The sequence below is a fragment of the Microtus pennsylvanicus genome, chromosome 14, assembly GCF_037038515.1.
Source record: "Microtus pennsylvanicus isolate mMicPen1 chromosome 14, mMicPen1.hap1, whole genome shotgun sequence".
Taxonomy (NCBI): domain Eukaryota; kingdom Metazoa; phylum Chordata; class Mammalia; order Rodentia; family Cricetidae; genus Microtus; species Microtus pennsylvanicus.
In genome coordinates, this window is record NC_134592.1 from 67,161,924 (window position 1) to 67,180,788 (window position 18,865).

Below are 18,865 nucleotides of genomic sequence, written 5' to 3' on the forward strand. Positions count from 1 at the left end.
GATACAAACCTTCACCAGGAATGTTTTCAGAGCTCTTTTTCAATGGCGTAGAAGAAGACCTGCCCAGGTACAAGGGCCAATTCTGCTCCTTTCAGGGGGAAGTAACTATTTAGATTATACAACCGTTTCAATGTATCCTATCAGAGTTTTAAAATGTATCCTGCAATTTATCAAACAACAAAAGGACATTTTTCATCTTGACATGTTTATGAAATTCCTTGGAATCCTCAATCCTGCAATGTCTCTTAGACACCAAGAGAGGGCAGCCCTTCCCTTTCACTTTGAATTAATGACAGATAATGACATAGAAAAAGGCTATTTTTCAAACAACTGACGATAGACACATCAATTTATTCTAATTGCCTATTAAAATTTGATCTATTTGGTCAATGTAGCTCTGGCATTTGCTAAACTGTCTTCATAATTGGAGCTTTTAAATACCTCTGATTTTAAAAAACATATTATCTTTAAAGATTGATTTTTTAAAAAAATTATGTGTATGTGTATTTGTGTGAATGTACACCATGAGTTATACAAGTGTCCACAGAGGCCAGAAGTAGATGTTGGGTCTTCTAGGGCTCTTGTTAAGGCAGCTGTGAGCTTTTTGGCATGGGTGCTGGGAATCCAAATAGGGTCCTTCTGAAAGAGCAGTAAGTGCTCTTAATTGAGCCATCTTTCTAGGCCTACGGATGCTTTAACTCACTGTCACTCATGTAGTAGATGGGAATCTGGGCTAGCTCACTGTTTGCTAAAACTAAAATCAGCTTTTAGTCAGCACACATGGCTGCTTTGTGTGTCTCCAGAACATCTGCCCTCAGGGGCCTTTTCCTCCATAAAAATATAACAAGGTGGATCAGATTACTGGTTTGTTAGAGATAAACACATCAATATTGTCTGTAGCTTAGAAATGATCTGTAGCTTAGAAAATATTTTTATATCTCCTTTAACCTAAAAGGTATTTTGCTTTCCTCTGACAGTTTAAAGAAATCAAAAGCTTTTTGGGTCCCTACTCTCCAAACACCATACCAACAATGCACAGTGGATTGGCCAACTCTTGGCATGGTACGGAAGAAAATGTAGTCTTTCATATTGTACACTTTTGCGTCAAAAATGAGGAGCCGCTCCTACATCAGAGTCACACTCTGCCCCTTCTCTAGTCCCCTATGTTGGTCACTTTTCTAGGAGGCCACCCCTGCACTGACAGCCAGGCCCCAGACCCTGTGTTCTTCAAGGGGCGCTGACACCAGACCTCGCATGTCCCCAGCTAAAATGTCGTCTTCTCAATTCAGTGGACTCTCTGCATTTGCCATTATCAGAAACCGATCTTTCTTTCAGCTTCAGGCAGATGTCTTGTGCATTTTTTTTAAACTGCAACAAGGATTTTATATAAAGTCTGGGTAGCACCCAATTACTTGGTCCTGTCAATCACTTCAAGAAAATGTCAGTTCACTGTCGAAGCACCTTTCCCTGTGGCTGTGATAAAACACTCCGACAGAGGCAGCTGGGGGGGGGGTGCAGGGTTTACGCTGGCTCAGTTCTAGGGTACAGTCCTTCGTGATGGGCAAGGCAAGGTGTCAATAGAGGGTCACAGTGTGTCAGTCCACACACACAGGAGTGTGAGCAGAGGGGTCACAGTGTGTCAGTTCACACACATAGGAGTGTGAGCAGAGGGGTCACAGTGTGTTAGTTCACACACATAGGAGTGTGAGCAGCGGTCACAGTGTGTTAGTTCACATACACAGGAGTGTGAGCAGAGGGGTCACAGTGTGTCAGTCCACACACACAGGAGTGTGAGCAGCGGTCACAGTGTGTTAGTTCGCACACACAGGAGTGTGAGCAGAGGGGTCACAGTGTGTTAGTTCACACACATAGGAGTGTGAGCAGCGGTCACAGTGTGTTAGTTCACACACATAGGAGTGTGAGCAGAGGGGTCACAGTGTGTCAGTCCACACACATAGGAGTGTGAGCAGAGGGGTCACAGTGTGTTAGTTCACACACATAGGAGTGTGAGCAGAGGGGTCACAGTGTGTCAGTTCACACACATAGGAGTGTGAGCAGAGGGGTCACAGTGTGTTAGTTCACACACATAGGAGTGTGAGCAGAGGGGTCACAGTGTGTCAGTCCACACACATAGGAGTGTGAGCAGCGGTCACAGTGTGTCAGTCCACACACATAGGAGTGTGAGCAGAGGGGTCACAGTGTGTTAGTTCACACACATAGGAGTGTGAGCAGAGGGGTCACAGTGTGTCAGTCCACACACATAGGAGTGTGAGCAGAGGGGTCACAGTGTGTTAGTTCACACATAGGAGTGTGAACAGCAGATCACATTTTGTCAGTTCACAGTCAGGAAGAAGAGATTGCTGCAAGTTTCTAAGTTAGTTTCTTGTTTCATGCAGGGCATTCCTCAGGGTAACCTATTCTAAAGATCTTTCCCAGGAATGCCTGGAGGCTTGTCTCCCTGGTGGTCCAGATCCTGTCAGCTAACATTCAACACTAACCATCATATTAGAATCATCATCTGAGCATTTCACGTGATTTTAAACTTAAATATCTACTTGTGGTCTTTGGATATTTTGAGGTACATTCTATCAACCAATCATCTATCTACTTCACCTAAAAGGTAGATAAATTAAAGATTAAACAATAAACAGAGTCTTGATCCTCTTCCTTCTCTGAGTTTAGCTACCTTTCCTTTTCTCATATATCCTTACAGTTATGGTAGGATTTAGATCAACTTAAATATTTTCATACTGATATTTAAAGTTGTAATGCACTCAATTTGGGGTGTGTGTGTGTATATGTGTGTGTATGTGTTTGTATGGTATTTTGAGACAGGGTCTGGCTGGCCTTAGATACTGATCATCTTGCCTCTACTTGGGTGCTGGGATTACAGCCGGTATGAGTGACTCTGTTTTGGTTTTTTTTTTTGTTGTTGTTTGTTTGTTTTGAGATAGGATCTTACTCTGAATCCCAGGCTGGCCTAGGACTCATCACATGGCCAAAGATGGTTGTAAAGTTGTGGCAATTCTCCTGCCTCAGCCTTCCAGGTATTGGCGTGACATGATTTAGGTACCACACTGGGCTCACAAATGAATTCAGTTTTGTCAGGTATGTAGCACACTTCTCCACAGTTCCCTGAGTGAATAAGTGAACTCTTTTAAGCAGTGTTTTAATACATGGAGGATGCTGTGGATGGAGGGGTCCAATGCACAAATGCAGATATGAAATAATCTATGCCAAGTGTAAAGAAGAGGGATGAATTGAGTACTTTATGTCTACCACACAAATTCCTCTTGGCAAAAACAGTTCACACCAGCGATAAGTCAGATGTCTCTCCTGGGTGATATTTACCTTTTTACAAAGTCATCAGAAAGGCCAAACAACACTTTTCCATGCTCTGGGAGTAAGATTTCTCCTTGACGCGACTCTGTCATTTCCTATAGTCTACAGGCCCTCTCATTGCCCTCGTCCAGATTCTCTAGTGCTAACTATAGAACTTGCACAGAGAACACACTGCAAATGACACGCAAGGGAAGCCATAATCACTGCTCCTGAAGTGGACTCAGGAAGGGGTAGATTGTTTGATCTTGAGAAACTGTTCAACACAAAATATTCCCAGTTAATAGTTTCACAAATTAGAAGGGTAAAAAAAGTCATGATGCCATTGCCTCCTTGTTATGTGTCATAAAATGTCATTAATTCCTTAGTTTCCTTAATTGGAGGATCTGAGCCAGAAGGATTAAAGTCAATTGAGAAGTGTATTACTTACTCTTAAGAAAAATGGAAATTTTTTCCCATAAAATCCAACTCTGAAGAATTCGGGTTCCAGACGCTGCTGGTCCATGATTTTATCATACAGAGAAGCTTCCATCATCTAGGAAAGGACAGAAGGAGTTCTGTGAATTCCATCCTACATCTCAGCCACACCAAAACAGGAACATCCTTCTATTCACAGGTGAACCATTTTAAGTCATGAGAAAAGAACTGGCGATTGCCTTGTAAGTATTTCCGGAGAGGATCAGCCAACCAACTTTGTAAATACATACCCACTAAAAATTTCATGCTTTGTAGGCTCACATGGTAATGTGGGATTTCCCTCTGTATGCTTGAATACGATTGTTTAATTAATAAAGAAACTGCTTTGGGCCTATAGCAGAGCTATAGGGGAACAGAGATAGGTGGGGAAAACTAAGCTGAATGCCAGGAGAAAGGAGGCAGAGTCAGAGAGAAGCCATGGGGCCACCAGAGACAGACACTGGGAACTTTACCTGGTAAGCCACAGCCATGTGGCAATATACAGATTACAGAAATGGGTTAAATTAATATAAGAGGTAGCCAATAAGAAGCTAGAGCTAATCGGCCAAGCAATGATTTAATTAATACAGTTTATGTGTGATTATTTTGGGTCTAACAAGCTACCTCCCTGCAGCAACATGGTCTCTCTGACATGTCTTTACTCGCCGGGTCACAAGCTGTAGTTTGCTGATCCTTTAAAGGATCAAGGATTTTTCTACATTTTACTTGCAGAGTAGATTTCTGTAAGTCTACCAAGGACATGTTTACATCATCACAGATGTAGAACAAGTAGAAATGAACACAAATCATAGAAGTCAAGCCTTTGGGGAGAACCTATGTGCGAGGTGAACTTGCCTGTGGATTTGCTTCCCATTGCACACAGTAGTTCAGGACATGAGGAAGGTACAACATTGTACAGGTGGGATGGGGTAAGTCACCAACCTGAGCCAAGGGAGCGCAAAGTGCTGTCTAGGCTCAAAGCTCACAAGTGTTCAACCTAGGTAGCAAACCAAGCTATGGCTTCCCTTTTGTGGTATCATCATCCCTGGGACTTCCAGGGGAAGACTGATATTGTACTTAAGGCTTCCCCCTCCCCCGGTAAGAGCACCCCAGAGAGCAGTTGGTATGAAGTGTGATGCTCGGGGCTTATAAACATCTTAGTGATGATGGTACCCAAGGGCTCTCCTTAGTGAACGCTGTAACCTCACTTCTGTTGTAAGGATAGGATGAGAAGTTGAATAGGAGTGATTTTATATAAAGCTGTAGGCCCTGCCAGTATCAGCATGATGAACTAAACTTAAAATGAGATTATTTTTCGCTTTAGTTTTCAAGCTAGGAGAAATATCAGTGACCCATGGCACTACATTATGGGCTATGACAACAATAGAGGGTAAGTTCCCAGCAGGAGAGTAAGGTGCTCGAGGAGGCGCAAGAAGACTTTGCAAGCTGTTGAAGGCTTATGTTCTCATGTTTCCAATGGCAGCCTCGAAAGCGGAAGGGAATATCGTTATCACTTTAATATGCAAAAGCAAAGGATCTTGTCTTAGGAACATAGAAGACCTCAACACTCATCAAGACGTTGAATACTAAATAATGACACAAAATGCTTGGGACGCCCAGGAGTAAGGCTTGTTTGCATCTAAAAGCAAGGAGATACAAACAAATGACTCAGGAATACAGACTATTAAGGTCCCCAAGTCCCTGGTACTAAAACTTTGGTTTAGTGAGAACATATTTCTGAAGGTACAGAGAGAGTTCACACAGGATTTGTCCCTAATTTAACATGAGAGCCACCTCGCCATCTCTGCCATTTTATTTTGCAGATTGTGGGAGTAAGAACTGCATACTGTCAGGCAGATTTCTGTGTGATTGAGAAGCTCTTCAGTGCAGAGATTTTCCACAATAAACTTAAAAATATTAATCCTCGATTAGATTGTTCATTTCAGATGCGGGACTTTCGAAACAGATCAAGGTCTCCCTCTTTGTATACTGAATAAAAGAACACACACAGACCCATTTGTTATTTCTCCACATAAGTACCTAAGTATGCTTCAGGGAAAATAACTTATCTTAGAAAAAGTTTCTGCAAGGTGTCTGAGGATGGTCCCAACGTTCCTTTCCTATCGCCCTGCTGGGAAGTTAATGAAAACGTGGACCACACCTGGCCCTCCATCACCCAGGTACTTTACCCTCATCTTGCTCAGGTTCCTGTAGTCATAGTAACTCTCGTACTGCTCTGCCAGCTTCCGGCACAAGATGATGCCATTCTCCCAGCACTGCGGACAGACAGGAACATGACAGTCAGCCTTCCTCACATGGCTACACGTCAATCCAAAGGTCAGGATGGGGATGCATTTGGACCGTAAGGCCTTACTCTCTAAGACTTCACAACAACCTAACGGAAAAACGCTGCCATTTCAACTATGAAAAGGACATGCGACTGACACGTAACTTGTTAAAAATCTTCCGCAAGTTGGAAACAACAACTCCTCATCACGTTCACTAATGTGTGTGGAAACGGCCATTTCTTGTGTTGTTGTTTCACAATCCCGCCGTGGCAACAAGTGTAGTTTCACAATGGCCACATACATGGCTGCACACAGGCGCTCAGTGCTCAGGAGGGAATTGCTGATCCCTACAACCCAATAACTCACGTGTGGCACCCTGGGCTCTTTGGTGCCTTGCATGTGCTTACAGATTGTGAGGGCCACTGGATTCTGGTTAGGTCAGTGTGTCGTTTTCAGAAGAAATGTTTAAATTTTGTCATCGAGCATACTATCAACGAAGTTTTCTTCAAAATCCTGGACCGTCAATCAGTATTTGTGGTTTTAGGGCCATGAACCTTTGCCACAGTTATCCAACTCATCTATTATCATCTGAAATTGGTATCATTATGAGTGAGAGTCTGTGGACATAAAAGCAAATCTCACAGTTTATAGACGCCTCATAGTAGCAATAATATTTTCATTTCTTTCAACCATTTAAGAGGTAAAAGTAATTTATAGACTATAGGTATAGACACGTGAGTATTGGCTTATCACCCTGACCTACAGCACAGGCTTCTGGGGATGGGGCAAGTTCATGAGATTTTAAAATAGCGTACTGATGAATCAACCCTGGTTATCAATAGGGTGACAGATATCACATCCAGATCATCTACAGAGACCCACAGCCAGATAATATGCAGAAAGTGAGAGACATTGGAACACTCCATCCTAAGTGGATGTCTCCATCAAATCCCTCCCCTCAGGCCTCGGGGAAGTCTGCTGCAGAGGAGGCAGAAAAAGTATAAGAGCCAGAGGGGATGGAGGACACCAAGGAAACAGGGCCATCTAAATACACCAGGACAGATGCACAGGTGAAGTCACAGGGACTGAGGCAGCGTGCACAGATCCACACAGATCTGTACCAGATGGGGCTCTAGAGTTGACAGAAGAGACACAGACTCCACCCCTAACCCAGAAGCTATCTCCAACTGATAACCACTTGCAAATGAAAATTTAGTTTTCTCCAAAAGCATCCAACTGGGGAAACAAACTAGTGAGTAGGTCCCATACCCAGCGGGAGATGGCTAACTGAAAACAAACTGTTTCTCGGGCTCTTTTCCTTCTGTTTATTTGTTTGGTCCTTTTCTGGTGTGTTTTTAGCATATTATATGATAATATTCCCTTAGAAGCCCGTTTTCTTTCTAATGAGAGAGAACGGGGAGGTATCTGGAGGGTAGGGGATATAGGGAGGAACCAGGAGGAGTAGTGGGAAGGAAATATATAATCGGAATATGTATGTATATATATGTTTACATATATATATATACTATTTTCAATAAAATAAAAAGAAATAGTTTATAGTACAGGTGAAATTTTTATAGTAGGCGTTACAAAGACACTTAGGTTGGCATTTGTGTCAAGTCCTATCACTGTGGTTGGATAAATAAGAAAGGAGAACCCGAGAGAAGCAATTCACTTGCACCAAAATGTTAGGCAGTTCCAACTGTGTTCTCTAGAGAAATGACAGCCACTTGCTGTATTCAACACTCTACTTAACCCTTGTGACTTGGAAGAGAGAACTAAGGCACCCAAATAAAAAAAAAACACTGGTGTTCAGATTCATAGTCTTTAAAAATTGTCACTGCCCTTGACGCGAAGGAGTGAGACACTAAACTGCATGTCGTCAGTGAGGGGCCTCCAGCATCACAAGCTTTCCTAGCTGTACTAAGGGTGCTACAAACTTCCTCAGTAAGTTCAGTCTCCTTCATCTTACCTTAAAAATAAGCACAGAATGGGAAGTGCCTTCCGTTATGGGAGGAGGTGGAGGGAGAGAGCTTTTCAGAGAACAAATGGCAGATTGCTAGGGTCTGAAAGTTGTGTTTCCCCAAAATTCCTCAGCTGAAATCCTAACACTTTAAGCATTAGGAGGCAGGGCCCTGGCAGATGATAAGGTCATAAGGGACTTAGTACCCTTTAAAAAGTAGGTTTCCCAGTGTCAACTACTCTTCTGTCACGTGAGGGCATGGAGGAGACACCATTCGTGAGGAAGTCGGCCTTTAGCCGCACACTACATCCGCAGAGGCCTTGACCTTATGTCATCAGCGTCCAAAACAGTGACAAAGAAGTAAATACATGTTTGCTGCTTCGAAGCCACCCAGTGTGTGTGTGTGTGTGTGTGTGTGTGTGTGTGTGTGTGTGTGTGCGCGTACCTAAGCCACCAGTGTGTGTGTATACCTGCAGAAGTCTGTTCTTTTCTTCTACTATATGACTGATGGGGACTGGACTCAAGTCCTCGGGCATATCAGCTGCTGCTCTTACCAAGTGAGCTTCCCGTCTATATATGTTGGTAGAGTAGCTGGAGTGGACCAAGAGCGTCACTACCTTAAGGTTAGTGTTAGCCAAAGGGCAATACAGAGCTTGGGCACACGGGAATTTCCCAGAGGTCTCATGACAGACCTACTTAATCAGAATATCTAGGGCTGGTCCCGGACACTTCATCTTAACAGTTCTGGGTGCTTCTATCTAACGCAGTCTGTCGTGTGAGGACCCCGCTGGAGAAGGAGAGAACATGGAGAGCACGGGTTGCCAGGGCTGCGTACTTTGCCTCTGTCGAAGTTCTGGACGATGGTGAGATGCAGGTGCTCCTTGCGCTGCCATTCTGTCTGCATGGGGTAGGTGAGGAACTCCCTGAGGGGCCGGTCAGACCACTCCAGCAGCTCGTCGTACAACAGGAGGGTGTAGGCGGCCTCTGTATGCCAAGGGAGAGGACAGGACGTCAGTCGGGACTCAGAACCATTAGGAATGGCTTCCCAAACTCAAAACGATGCTCTGAGTTTCATAACATAGCAGAGAAAATGTCAGGGATATGGGAAGGAACGAGTTAGCAAATGGTGACTTCCTTTGGTGACAGAGTCAGCAGAGGTCTGGAAGCAAGCTTTGGGTTTCTATTATTTTCTCCCCTGTTTTTCATTCTCCTTGTTACAACACTCGCATGCTTTGGACATGATAAACCTGTTCAAGCAAGTCACGTTAGAGCCGATTCAAAGATATAGCGCGGATATGCCATTACACACAAGGACAATTCATAAGTATGTCTCTTGAAGACTAGGAGACGTCAAAGGCAAGCTAGCTAACTAACTACTAACTGTGCTGGCCAGTCTTATGTCACCACGACACTAGCCAGACTCATTTTGGAAGAGGAAACCCAACTCAGAAAATGATCCCACCGGATGGACTTGTAGACAAGTATTGACTGGTAATTTGATGCGGGAGGGCCCACCTCACTCTGGGCAGCACTGCCCTTGGGTGAGGGTGCTTTGGATGGTGTAAGAATCAGGCTGAGCAAGGCAGGGGAACAAACCAGTAAGCAGCACCACTCCATAGCTTCTGCTTCAGCTCTCGCCTCTTAGTCCCTGCCCTGACTCCCTTAGACGACAGTCTGCAGTGTGAGCGTGAAAGAAATTCTCTCACCAAGTTGTCATTACTCCAGCAAGAGAAACCCTTACTGAGGAGCTGACTAACCGGCTAATTGAGGGCTGCACACCTGAATCTGGAGCACACGGCAGTGATTAAAAATGCCCTCAGAATTTAGAAAGAGGCATGAAAGCCAGAGAAGTCGAACCAAGTCGAAAAGTAATGCCAAACCAAACACCTGCCTCAGAGTGGGCACAGGTGAGGCACTGGATAGAGGGTATGCATGGGGGACTGGGGAAGGGGCAGGTATCTGCCACATGGACTAAGTGATAGACCTTCCGGGCTGAACCCCAAAGGCCTCCCTATGTATCCTTGGCTGGCCCAGAACTTGCTATGTAGATCAGGTTGGCCTTAAACTCAGAGACAGACCTGCCTTGTCTCCTGAGTGCCGGGATTAAAGGCATGCACCGCCATGACCCGCTGCTGGCTTCACAAGTTTCAGGAAAGACACTGAAACCATGGGGTGTTGGGCCTGACTGGATTTGCTGCAGAAACAGGTAAATGATTTTCCACACACACAAGGAGAAACGGCATGCAGACTTGACAGGTAGGGGGCAAATTTAGTGTACTATTTGCCACTTTGTAGGTTGCGTCTTTCCTAAATAAAAAGCCTAACCAAATAGGAATAATAAGAAGAACAAGAACACATGGTCATAGATAAATGGTTATAATAAATTTCCTTCAAAAACTTAACAGCCAACTCATTTTCTTAATTGAAGGAAGTGCCCAACCCTTACGTTACAACCCCATTTAACTACCATGCCTCCTGTCCCTCCACAGCTGCAACAGTAGGTTTAAACACAATATAAACATACGGTGAGTCTTTTCCCCCTCCACTTATTGGACTGAAGCTAACTACACACCAAGTCCCAAGGCAGTGGGCCAAGGTCTACTCTAGCCCTATGATCTGATCATTTCCACACATCAAAGAGCGAGATAAGAAAAGCCTAGGCCCCCATCACTTCACTTTTGCCTCTTACACATAGATGGCCCATGAGACAAAGCCTCCAGCCTCCTCGCCGATGACCTCGGTGAGTATAAGCAATCTCCTGGTGCAATTTTTTTGCAAGTTTTTGTGATGCAGCCCCACTCTCATTTCCTGGAGTATGTGCCCTGCCTTCCCTCAGTGCGTGTGACAAGCTGCTCTCCCGACGACAAGCAGCTAAGACGATACATTTAGAGGTTTTTCTTTTTTTGGGGGGGGATTGCTAACCATCTGGTTGCTCCATGCATTTTAGGGTAAAAGGACTCAGCCATTGTGGCTTTTAAAAAACCTGGGTAGCTGCTGGGCTCCCAGCCTTCAGAGTTGATGCCTTTGGGCTCCACAATCAGCTTTTGAGGAATAAAAAGAGATGTATCTTGGTCCAGGGAGAGCTAGGCACAAAGAGGCTGTCCACAGTGGACTTGCTTGGGTACTTGCTGGCCTTCTCCTTGCGGAAATTAAACGTGAGCTAGACAGGGTTTTCACTAAGGGTGGGAATGGGTGGATAAGGACGCAATTGCACCAACAGAGGCTGCCATGGCAGACTGCGCTGGCCATGCGGGAACCAGAATCTCATGGCAGACTGCACTCGCTGGCTGCGTGGGAGCCAGAAGTTCATTTTAGGGACTGTGCTGTACTCTGAAGAAGTGTCTAGCCAACTGTGTTCCCTCCTTGGACCATAAGGATCTACACCAAATGATACCAGAGTCTGTTTCTTCAAGTCTGAGTAACTCCTGTGTTCTATTCATGACTGACTTCTGGGGCCGTCATCCTTGCCTCTCCCATTTCTTTTTCTTTCTCAGCACTGGAGTAGCTGGAAGTCCCAGAAAATAATGGAGCTAGTCTCAGGATTAAGAGAATAACGGAGCTAATCTCAGGATTAAGAGAATGGAGGCACAGAGATGCCATGCACTGACTCAAAGGGCCCTGAAAGTCAGACCCATACACAGAGAGCAGGATGAACAGAGGTGAGCGTTTAACAGGCAAAGTGTTTCAGTTGCGGAAGCTAAGGAAAGTTCTAGAAATCGATGGTGATGTGCATAAAATGAACACTTACAAATGGTTATGGTGACTGATCGGTGGTGGTGCACAGCTTTAATTCCAGCACTCGTGAGGCAGAGGCAGGAGGAGCTCTGTGAGTTCGAGGCCAGCCTGGTGTACAGAGTGATTTCCAGGACAGACAGGGCTACATAGAGAAACCCTTTCTTAGAAAAACTAAAAATAAAAGAAAAAGAAAAAGCTCCAAGATCCTCTACTGCTTCCTAGACATATCGTCTATAGAAGGCCAGGTGTAGGTGGTGACACCTGGGAAAGGATCAGAGTGCTGAGATGCTGGCAGGTGGCAGAGGAAGCTGAGGAATGGCTGGCACTGTGGAGATGTCAGTTCACAACTCTTTGAAATGCAATCGGGAAGCTGAGGGGGTATGCATTGCTGGACCTTCTGATCAATGGAAAGCGTGCATACTTTTCAGGTGTGACCCACATGACACCCTTCGAGAATGATCCTGAACGATTTACAATGTCTCAGTGTGCACTGTTCTAGACTCACCTTTCTGTTCCCAGTGTTTCAGTGTGCACTGTTCTAGGTTCATCTTTCTGTTCCCAGTGTTCAGTGTGCACTGTTCCAGGCTCACCTTTCTGTTCCCAATATTTCAGTGTGTGCTGTTCCAGGCTCACCTTTCTGTTCCCAGTGTTTCAGTGTGCACTGTTCCAGGCTCACCTTTCTGTTCCCAATATTTCAGTGTGTGCACTGTTCTAGGTTCATCTTTCTGTTCCCAGTGTTCAGTGTGCACTGTTCTAGACTCACCTTTCTGTTCCCAGTGTTTCAGTGTGCACTGTTCTAGACTCACCTTTCTGTTCCCAGTGTTTCAGTGTGCACTGTTCTAGGTTCATCTTTCTGTTCCCAGTGTTTCAGTGTGCACTGTTCTAGGTTCATCTTTCTGTTCCCAGTGTTTCAGTGTGCACTGTTCTAGGTTCATCTTTCTGTTCCCAGTGTTTCAGTGTGCACTGTTCTAGGCTCACATTTCTGTTCCCAGTGTTCAGTGTGCACTGTTCTAGGTTCATCTTTCTGTTCCCAGTGTTTCAGTGTGCACTGTTCTAGGTTCATCTTTCTGTTCCCAGTGTTTCAGTGTGCACTGTTCTAGGTTCATCTTTCTGTTCCCAGTGTTTCAGTGTGCACTGTTCTAGGTTCATCTTTCTGTTCCCAGTGTTTCAGTGTGCACTGTTCTAGGTTCATCTTTTTGTTCCCAGTGTTTCAGTGTGCACTGTTCTAGACTCACCTTTCTGTTCCCAGTGTTTCAGTGTGCACTGTTCTAGGTTCATCTTTCTGTTCCCAGTGTTTCAGTGTGCACTGTTCTAGGTTCATCTTTCTGTTCCCAGTGTTTCAGTGTGCACTGTTCTAGGATCACCTTTCTGTTCCCAGTGTTCAGTGTGCACTGTTCTAGGCTCACATTTCTGTTCCCAGTGTTCAGTGTGCACTGTTCTAGGATCACCTTTCTGTTCCCAGTGTTCAGTGTGCACTGTTCTAGGCTCACATTTCTGTTCCCAGTGTTCAGTGTGCACTGTTCTAGACTCACCTTTCTGTTCCCAGTGTTTCAGTGTGCACTGTTCTAGGTTCATCTTTCTGTTCCCAGTGTTCAGTGTGCACTGTTCTAGGTTCATCTTTCTGTTCCCAGTGTTCAGTGTGCACTGTTCTAGGCTACCTTTCTGTTCCCAGTGTTTCAGTGTGTGCATTGTTCTAGGCTCACCTTTCTATTCTTTGGGGGTTGATATGTATTGAAGAGGGAAGTATTCCAAGTGACAATCTTCTAAAGAGTTTAAAATTCTAAACAGTGCACTGTACAGTTAACCACAGGCCATTCCGTTCCTGTGACATGTGTGCAGGGAAGAAGGCAGTGTGTATAAAGAAAGCCGGAAGAATGGAGAGAAATGAGGAGCGCAAGGCAGCATTGCAGAAGGGTGCAGGAGGGTGAAACCATGTCTATAGGAAGAACAGTTCTCCCAGCAACTTTATTTTCTTCCAGGACATACACAGATGAGGACATTAGGAGAGAAGAAAATGTTAGGGCCGGTAAGATGACTCAGCAGGTCAGCGTCGTAATGTGCAAGCCTGGTGACCTGAGTTTGATTCCTGTAACCTCCGTAAAGGTGGGAGGGAGAAGTGACTCCATAGGGTTTTCCTCTGACCTCCACACCAGCGTGGGATGCACGCCCATACACATACGTCATGCATGCAGTACATAAATACATGGAATAAACTGTCATATGGGAAAAGCACACATCACTGATGATTTGAGGACCATGGAACTGTGTACATAAAGAAAAAAATCCCCATCTCTGGCATCTCAGACAAGTTACGTTTTGCTTGCAGAGAATCAAAACACATCTGTACAGATGTGGAATAACGGTCCTTAGCTCGCTCACTCTCAATTCTCATTCTATTGATCTATTGATTTTTTAAAAGTAAAACAGTCCACTATACTGCATTGTTCCCTTTGCAATTCAGGAGTTATCAGCACTGAGGGAAAACCTTCATAGCAGGAGCTAAAATGTAACTGACAAGTGCACTCATCAGCAATGGATTTATTCCCAGGCTTTCTTCTAATAGTTGACTAAGGACAAGAAACCATCACCTCTGTCGTCAAAGGACTCATCCTTAACTGGGATTACCTGTCTACACATATGCACAAAAACAAATATACACACACACAAAAGGTAAAATATAACCAGCAATAAAAAACAACGTGGTAATTACTTTAAAACAGAGAATACGGGGCTGGAAATATGGCTGTCTCGGTGGTTAGTGCTTTCTGCTCTTCCAAAGGGCCCCTCTTGCTTCCAGCACAGACATAAGGCAGTTCACCAACTGCCTGTGACTCCAACTTCAGAGAATCCAATACCCTCTTCCGGTCTCCTTGAGCACCCACACATATATGGCACACACACACACACACACACACACACACACACACACACCTGAATACAAATCAAAAGAGAATGGGGAAAGTGATGGGAAGATCGGTTCAGCCCATGGATAAGTATAGCAGGAGTCGGTGAGGGAAACTGAAGGATGGGAAGCCCAGGACAGGGACTACCTTAAGAGAAAGAATCCACCGACCTCAGGATTCAACCTGGGGGAGAGTAAAAAGAGCCCTGAAGAGTATCCAGGCCTCTAGACTATAAACAGAAATGCTACCGAGATAATAGGACCAGCTAGAGGCACCAGAGACACTAGCAATGCATTAAAATTCCAGAATTGTTACCAAAAGGATTTCTTTATTTAAAAACTGAGGGAAGGGCCATAGTTCAAGAATTCCCTGGAAGAAAAGTGGGGCAAAGGTGTCGATTTGTTGTTCGCAAACCCACAGAGAGGATTCTGGTTAAGTGGAGCAAGCCCCTTCCACCCTTTTCTAATGAGCACAAGAAAACACTTCACAGAATACAGAAGGCAATTATCAGAGGAGTTTGAAAAGTAATTAAGAGCAAATGGACCAACTAGGAAAAGCCACACTTGAAGACGATCATAACGTGTTCAGTTATCTACTTTTATTTCCGGCCTTTTATGTCTCCTATCTCAGACTTCCTGCAAATGGGATCAGACAATGGACAGCTCCCAGAGGAGCTTTTCTCTTCCAGGGCTGGGAAAAAGCTTTCCGTGGCAGGGAGCTCGTACACTCTCTGTCTTCACTCTCCTCTTCCAGCCTCAGCGCCACAGCCAGAATCCTAAAAACTGGGAGTGTCTGTGCCAAGGGAAGAGTGGTGAACCAAAGAGAACAAGGAGCTCAGGAAGGAGCTCTTCACTTTGTCTCCGGAGTTTTGGCCCAATCTCCATGGTGCGTATTTGTAGATCACACCATGACTGACATAAGCAATATACAATGGTATAGATCATAACTAAGGAGCCGAGACCCATGCTGGGGAGGGGGGCGGTTGCACATGCAGGGAACTGGAGTAGTAGTTCAGAGGCTCTAAAACTCAGATATTGAAATCACAACCCCCAGGAAGTGGTGCAGGACCTGAGTTTGAAATCTAACTGGACTGATTGCCAAGATTAAAAATATCAATTTTGACAGAATGCTGAATCTTGTAACATAATGTTCAAAAGGTCCAGGATGTAATCTAAAATTACTTGGCATTCAAGAAACCAGAGAACTAAATAACTATCCAAGGGAAAAAGCAATTAACAGATGCCAACCCCAAGATGACTCACATGTTGGAATCTTAGACTATGAAGCAGCTATTGAAACCATGCCCCACATAGTAAATGTGAACACTCTCGAACAACTGAAAAGATGAATTCTTTGTATAGAAATGGAAACTGTGAGAAGAAAACAACAAAATGGAAATTTTTAGAATGGAATAATAAAACAACAAAACAAACATTTTTACTGGAAAGGCTCAGTAGCTGAATGGAGATGGTAGAAGAGGATCAGTGGTCTTGACATAAAGCAAATTAACTCTCTGGTGTAAAGTTGTAGGGGGCATAAATGACAGGGTCTTAGGACTTAGGGGACAATGACCAGAGGCTAAACACTCATTCCACTGCAGTCCCAAAAGAAAGGACTGGTATGTAAAATATATTTTGAGAAAATGCAACTTTTTCATATCTGGTTATAGCTCAGAAGAGCTCAGCAAACCTAAACACATTAAACTTAAAGAAAACCACACCATGTATGTCATAATCAAACCACTGAAGACTAAATACAAATTCTCAAAAGCAATCAGATGACATTCTACGATGGGTCATTAAAGTAGCTACCTACTTCTCGCCAAAAGCAGGGAGGCAAAGAGGCAAGGACAACATCTTAGAAGCATAACAATAAAAGAACTATTTACTCAGAATTCTGACAAACAGGTCCCTCAGGGTTGAGCGTATGCCACGGTTGGGTACAGGAATGTCCATCAAAGCACTGATGTGGGATGTCCCTCTGTATATGTGTTGTTTTTATTGTTTGATGAATAAAGCTGTTTTGACCAATGGCTTAGCAGAGTAAAGCCAGGTGGGAAATCCGAACAGAGATAGAGAGAATGGGCAGAGTCAGGCAAATGCCGTGTAGCTGCTGAAGGAGAAGGACACTAGGAACCCTACCCAGTAGGCTACAGCCCCATGGTGATACAGATTAGTAGACTGAGTATGAGAGGTAACTCCGCAGTTAAGAGCACTTGCTGTTCTTCCGAGCCTGAATCTCATTCCCAGCACTCAGGTGAGGTGGCTCTCAACCACTTGCAATTCCAGCTTCAAGGGAGCTCCCACCTTTTCTTGCCTCAGAGGGTCCCTGTACATGGGTGGCATTCACCCATGCATACACACAGACACAGAAATCTTTGAATAGAAGCTTGGCATCTACTTCTGTCCGTGTTACAGAGAGATGGCTGGGAACTGTGGGAGGCGGAGTTTAGTGGACAGAGTTAGGTTATAGGGTCATGCATGAAGGGAATCGTGAGGCTTGTTTTTGGGGTCTCTCGAGTCACAGCTATACCAGCAGCAGCTATGCTATGTCTTGCACTTCTCCCCACCATCTCCCCAACCTACTCTGCTACAAGTCCAGAAGCAACAGAGCCAACTGACCATGCACCAAAGCCTCCAAAATGCTGAACCCAAACAAACATATCTTCTTTCTAAGCTGATTACTGTAGATGTTATGTTTCAAAAACAGAGGTGGCTAGTGCAAGAGACCATAAAGTAGATGAAAAAAACGCAAGAGAATGCTTCACTGCCCTGCCTTTTTAAAAGCACTGGTTTCTTCAGGATAAATAGAAATGGGGAGGAAACTGAGAACTTCAGAGTCACGAAAGTGGCCCGTATCTTAGTAAACATAGTACACCTTCTGAAACCTCTAAAATCCGCTTGAGCATAGCAGGCGAAGGTGATGACAGCTCTTGACGGGATTTCGAGTGAAGACGGATGCCACAGACAATACAGCACAGAATGGGAGGACACGGGGATCTGGATGGTTTTAAAGATCCCTGCGGCACAAATTCTAATTGGTCTCAATAATAGGAACTCAGAGTCAGCTACCAGTTGGAAGCTGAAGGGTCAGAGAAGCAGAGCGGTCAGCCACTAGAGAGTTCTTACCTCTACCAATGCTCAGACCAAAGGGGTTATCCTGTCTCTATGCATCCTCAGACTGCATCCAAGCTCCTGTCTCCTCCCACCTTGTATTTCTCTCTCCACCTGCCATATCACTTCTGCCTCCACCCCCCTAGTGCTGGGATTAAAGACGTGGGATCCCAAGTGCTGGGATCACCTTCATGTGAGTTCTGTTTCTCTTTTAGACAGAATCAATCTCATGTAGCCCAGGGTGGCCTTAACCTAACAGAGATCCATCTGCTTCTGTCTCACCAGTGCTGGGATTAAAGGTGTGTGCCACCACTGCCTGGCCTCTATGGCTAACTAGTGGCTTAGCTCTGCACTTTGATCTTCAGGCCAGCTTTATTTGTTAGATTAAACAAAATATCCCTACAGATCCCATGTTTAAATGAAGACAGCAAAACACTGAGTGCAAGTGTAATGTAAAGAGTTAGGTATGTACTTCATAATCCCAAGGGCAGCTCTGAAAGACCATGCAAAGACAGAGGCAGAAATACAGTACTAAGAAACAGACATAGAATTAAAATGCATTGTGATTTGAAAAGAGAAGTGCTGGAATCTTCCTCTTGAATTAGGGACGGCAGAGGAGTGACCATGTTTGATGCATCAGCTTAATGCATTAGTTCACGTCCCCCAATCTGAGCCCCAGGCAGTTACCTGTGAAGTTCTGAGCCTTGAGGTGCAGGTCGTAGAGTTTGTGGATGTAACGGATGTACATCTCCTCCTTGTTCAGCTCAGTCTTATAGAAGTTCTGTGAAAAAGAACACACGCATGGTGTTTCCTCAGCACGGGGGCCAACTAATATTTCCTCTCACTTTGCTAAAGTTCTGTGTCTTCCCGGTCAGAAGTGATGCATGTCCCTCCCCACCCCCCTCTCTCAGAAGTATCTTTTTAATAATAACGTGAGGAGACGAAATGACAGCAGCTGACTTTCTGTCTGACACTGCGTTAAACATTATCTGGCAATTATTGGGTAAGATGGTAACTCTTGGTTTATAGCCAATGATTCAAATTTCTTCTTTTGCTTTCTTTTTCATT

At 44.6% G+C, this 18,865-nt stretch overlaps 1 protein-coding gene across 3 annotated transcripts in view; it reads right to left on the reverse strand.

The window, feature by feature from the left end:
* Nucleotides 1-18,865, reverse strand: part of Dock4 (dedicator of cytokinesis 4) — a 396,425-nt gene that overhangs the window by 32,895 nt on the left and 344,665 nt on the right. For all 3 annotated transcript variants that reach the window (XM_075948630.1, XM_075948628.1, XM_075948629.1), the window contains 4 exons: nucleotides 18,485-18,578; nucleotides 8,882-9,030; nucleotides 5,985-6,071; nucleotides 3,770-3,874 (listed from right to left, as the gene is read on the reverse strand). In XM_075948630.1, the coding sequence (XP_075804745.1) occupies nucleotides 3,770-3,874; nucleotides 5,985-6,071; nucleotides 8,882-9,030; nucleotides 18,485-18,578 (435 nt within the window). The remainder of the gene's footprint in view (nucleotides 1-3,769; nucleotides 3,875-5,984; nucleotides 6,072-8,881; nucleotides 9,031-18,484; nucleotides 18,579-18,865) is intronic.